This window comes from Mus pahari, chromosome 13 (assembly GCF_900095145.1).
Source record: "Mus pahari chromosome 13, PAHARI_EIJ_v1.1, whole genome shotgun sequence".
Lineage (NCBI taxonomy): Eukaryota > Metazoa > Chordata > Mammalia > Rodentia > Muridae > Mus > Mus pahari.
Genome location: NC_034602.1, coordinates 56,306,077 through 56,310,678, shown reverse-complemented (window position 1 = coordinate 56,310,678; position 4,602 = coordinate 56,306,077). Strand labels below are relative to the sequence as shown.

Genomic DNA, 4,602 nt, shown 5'->3' with positions numbered 1-4,602 from the left:
CTGGATGCTGGGGGACTACTCCCAGGCGAACACCCCTCCTCGGGCGGGGAAAGGTGCCGGGTGCCGGATCAGCCTGGGGACTGCTGCCAGGCGAACACCCCTCCTTGGGCGGGAAAGGCGCCGGACGACCGGGACCAGACACGGGTCCCTCCTCACCAGTCCGCTCTCTCCCCGGCAGTGCCTACTTTTGTTTTTTTAAGACAGGTTTCTCTGTGTAGCCCTTACTGTCCTTGAACTCACTCTATTTCAGGCTGCTTGCCTCTGCTTCCTGAGTGTTGGGGTTAAAGGCCTGAGCCAGCATTGCCTGGCTCTATCCCACGTCTCTACTGTGGTTTTCAAAAGCCTATTACAGTTTCCATCTGAAAGTGCAGTGGATTGGTTGGCCTTTATCGTTCATTTTTCTTTTTTTCTTTACATTTTATTATGGTGACGTTGAAGACCAAGTGTATGGCCTTGTGTGAGTCAGGCAAGGTCCTCCTGTTGCTGAGCTAGACTGCCCATTCATGGATCAGCACGCTGTTGATGGAGATGGATTTGTTTTCTGAGATGAGGGTTTGCCCTGTGAGCCCCCTGGACCCATGCCGCTCCTCATAGCTCCTTCATGGTACTCTGGGCTTTTCCTAGCGTGTGTGTCAAATCCCTCCCGTCCACTCAGTCCCTGGTTTTTAGGTACTTTTTAATAGCAGTATTCCATTTTTTAGAACTAAAAATCTGGCTAGGCTTCCAGTGAAACAGACCAATGGTATGAACATAACTCTAGATTCATTACTAAGATTAGGTTCAGAGGCTTGAAGAAGCTGACAAGGTTTGCAGTTTGTAGGAGAGCGGATGGCAGAGTTGCCGACCAGGCCTGAGGATCAGAATAGCTGAGCACACAGATCTGGATCTGTCTAATTGAGCAGACTGAGATGATGGTCCCGTTCCAGTCCAAAGGCAGGAAAGAGCTGATGCCCTTGATAGAGGTCGGACAGGAAGAATTCTCTCTCATTCCAGGAAAGTTGGCTTTTCTTTTTAGGGCTTCAGCTGATTTGATAAGGCTCAACTACTTTGGGAAGGGACATCTTTATTTCACTTCACACAAACTTAGGAGTGATGTTTGGTCAGATATCTGGATCCTTTATGATTCCTTGTCTTTTTCTTTTTTCTTTTTTGGTTTTTTGAGACAGGGTTTCTCTGTGCAGTCCTGGCTGTCCTGGAACTCACTCTGTAGACCAGGCTGGCCTCGAACTCAGAAATCCGCCTGCCTTTGCCTCCCAAGTGCTGGGATTAAAGGTGTGCACCACCAGTGCACCACTGCCGCCCAGCATGATTCATTGTCTTGACGTAACCACACAAGTGTTTCTTGCTTGGTTTTATTGTATTGGATTCTGTTATATTACTACAAATTTTCAGCATGTGTGTGCTGGTTGGTGATGGGCTGCCAGCTTAGGTCTTATTTCTGTTTTTTGTTTTTTTATGTTGCATTTTTAGGAAGCACCTGTCTTATGTATTATCCACTATCACAAAATACCTTGAGATAACCTACTTATAAAGAGAAAGGTTATTTTGTCTCGGAGTTTTGGAGGTTTCTACTCTGTGACCTGTTGCCTCACTGCTGTGGGCCTCTTGAGGTAGCAGCACATCATGGTGGGAGCATGTGGTAGACTAGAGTGGTCCTCATGACTAAGAGACAGAAGAGGAAGAAGGGATTGGGCCCCTTTCTCCCTTCTTCCACTAGGCTCTACCTCCAAAGGCTGTATCACCTCTGCTGAGAGATACTTGCCCCTTGGAGACCAAGGCATGCAGTCAGGGACATGCAGGATCTAATAAACCTCTTGACCCTGCAGTGTCCGACATCCTTTTCCTCTTCATTATATGTGGGTTCGTTTTAGCTGATAATAATGTTCTGTAAGTCCCCTTTCCTGATAGAGTTCGGCAAGAGCATTCCTGACGTTTTGGGCTAGATGAGTGTTGTGTTACGTGATGTTAGTAGTACCCTTCTGTACTCTAGATGTTATAAAATCTCTACCTCCCACTTTGATAACAATGTCTCTAGCTATCAACAGATGTCTCCACGGGGCAGAATTGCTTCAGTTGGAAGCTACTAAGCCCAAGTTTAATAAGGACACCAGGCTTGAGTTGTGTAGGCTCCCTCTGTTCTAACTCTCCCTGCTGTCTGCAGGTCAGTAACTCCTGGAAAGAGGACGCCTCCAAACCAAAGCAGCACAGCAAGAAGAAGAGGATCATCTATGACTCAGGTAACTTTTCTGAGGACTCTAAAGAATTTCATTTCAGAATTTTTCATTTCCCTTTTAACTGTATTTTCCAAGCTGATGTCTGAGATGCACAAATCTCATGAATAATTACTGTGGAGAGAGCTCTGTGGGTAGTCCTTGGAACAATTGTTAGCGGCAAAGCTACAACGTCTAAATATTTTAATGTGGAAGGGATCAGATTCAGGACCTTACATATGCTAAGCAAGTGTTCTGCCTCTAATCTGTATTCTCTGCCCCTATTGTAAAATATATTCCCATCAATTTTTTTTGTTTGTTTTTCAAGCTGAGGTTTTTAGAAGTTGAATTTAAAAAAAAAAATTACCTTACAATGCTGCTATTAAAATAAATATTGGTTACATTTAATTAATGACTTTGTGTGCTTGTGGTTATGTGTACCATGGCAGTGCAAGGAGGTCAGAGGACAGCTTCAGGAGTCTGTTCTCTCTCATCCCTGTGCTCCTGGTGGACTGAACTTAGATTATCAGCCTTGGTGGTAGGTATCTTTATTTGCTGAACCATCTTGCTGGCCCCAAAGCAAATAATTAAAATTGATTTTCTAATTTGAAGGATTTTCTTTAAATATAGTTTTGAGGAGGGGAACAGTATTCTTTATGCCCATGTCTCTCATTCATTCATTCCTTTATTCATTCATTTTGCAATGCCAGAGGTTGAACTGAGGCTCTCTGCTTGGCAGGCGAGCACTCTACCATTGAGCTCTCCTCCCCAGCCCTGTTTGTATTATTGAAGCAGGTTGTTGCCTAGGCTCTTAAGCAGCTGGCCTGCAGGCAGGCCGTCACACCTGACTTAATTTTCATTTTATCTGCCCTCCTCCCCCTTATTTAAGTCAAGGTCCCAAGTAGCCCTGGTTGGCCTTGAGTTCCCTATTAGCTGATGAAGACATGATTCCTGACCTTACCTACATCTCCCAAATTCTGGAATTACAGGCCTAAGGAAGCATTTTGTTTGTGTATTGTTAATATTTTATCCTTTATTTTGATGTATGTTTGTTTATTATTTATTTGAGATGGGTCCTACCCTTGTTGCCCAGCCTGCCCAGTGGTTGTAAAATAATGTAGCCTAAGAGAGTATTTGTGTGTTGTTAATACATTTGTTTTTTTTGGTTCTTCATTTTGATTTTATGTATATATTTGAGATGGGCCTTACTCTTGTTGCCCAGGCTGGTCCCGATGTTCCAAGCTCAAGTGCTCTCCTGCCTTGTGTGCAGTAGCTGGAACTGCAGGTGTGTCGTGGAATGTAGGCTGCTGTGGCTTTCACAGGGACAGTGCAGCTCAGGACTGAGTTTTCAGGGTTCTTGACTGTTTACTTAGTGCACTGAGCTGTGCGGTGTCCTTTATCATAAGGATATTGAAAGTCTGCCTCTGTGTTCTCTGAGGTTCCTCGTGGAAACAGTTATATTAAACTAAGGTTTCCAGCATGAGCCAGGTGTGGCGACACATGCCGGTAATCCCAGCACTTGGGAGGCAGATGCAGGCGGATCTCAGACTGCCAGGGCTGTGGTGAAACCCTGTCTAGAACTAGAACCCAAAACCAACCAGAACTTTTAGTTGTAGGGAGAGGAAGAGGAAGGATAGTGAGTTTATGAGTGGTGGACTGTGTACCAGGCCCTGTTAGGTGTTTATGCTTTGTTCTAAATTGCATTAAGTAGTCTGGCCAAGTAGGCAGAGTAACTACAGTGCTATCTTCCAAAGACGCACAATTAATTCCTACAACCTGTGACTCTGTTAGGCTGTAGAGTGGTTCAGATGACCCTAAAAGAAGACGGGCTCAGTGTGTCTAAGGAGTAGGAGGCAGAAGAGATTTGGAGAGAGATTGAGAGGGTAGGAAAGCCCACTCCTTTAATCCCAGTACTTGTAGGCAGAGACAGGCCTGTGAGGTTGAGGCCATCCTGGTCTACTTAGAGAGACTTTGTCTTAACCACTCCACTCTCACTGAAAAAAAAAAAAAAAAAAGTAATGCAGTGTAAGGTGGTCAGAACTCAGTGAGTTGGTAGCACTCTGTCTGCTTGAGGGTAATTTATTTGTGTGAGTATGAGTGTGGTCCAGGGGATGAACACAGTTGCACATGCTATGCAAACATCCTACCCCTGAACTACATCCATAGCTCTCTTAAAGGTCACTAAGGTTGCTTCTACTGGCCTTGGACTCACTTGTATCCCAGACAAGCCTGAACTATCAGTCTCCCTGGCCACTGCCACCATGCCTGGTTTCTTGGCTTTGAAGGTGGGAGGAAAGCCAGGTGTGGTGGCGCACGCCTTTAATCCCAGCACTTGGGAGGCAGAGGCAGGCGGATTTCTGAGTTCGAGGCCAGCCTGGTCTACAGAGTGAGT

General features: G+C 45.3%; 1 protein-coding gene across 4 annotated transcripts in view; it reads left to right on the top strand.

Moving 5' to 3' along the window:
• The window catches only part of Rfc1 (replication factor C subunit 1), a 71,237-nt gene that overhangs the window by 18,866 nt on the left and 47,769 nt on the right, over positions 1 to 4,602 (top strand). For all 4 annotated transcript variants that reach the window (XM_021210414.2, XM_029544953.1, XM_021210413.2 and 1 more), the window contains exon 3: positions 2,162 to 2,237. In XM_021210414.2, coding sequence (XP_021066073.1) covers positions 2,162 to 2,237 — 76 coding nt within the window. The remainder of the gene's footprint in view (positions 1 to 2,161; positions 2,238 to 4,602) is intronic.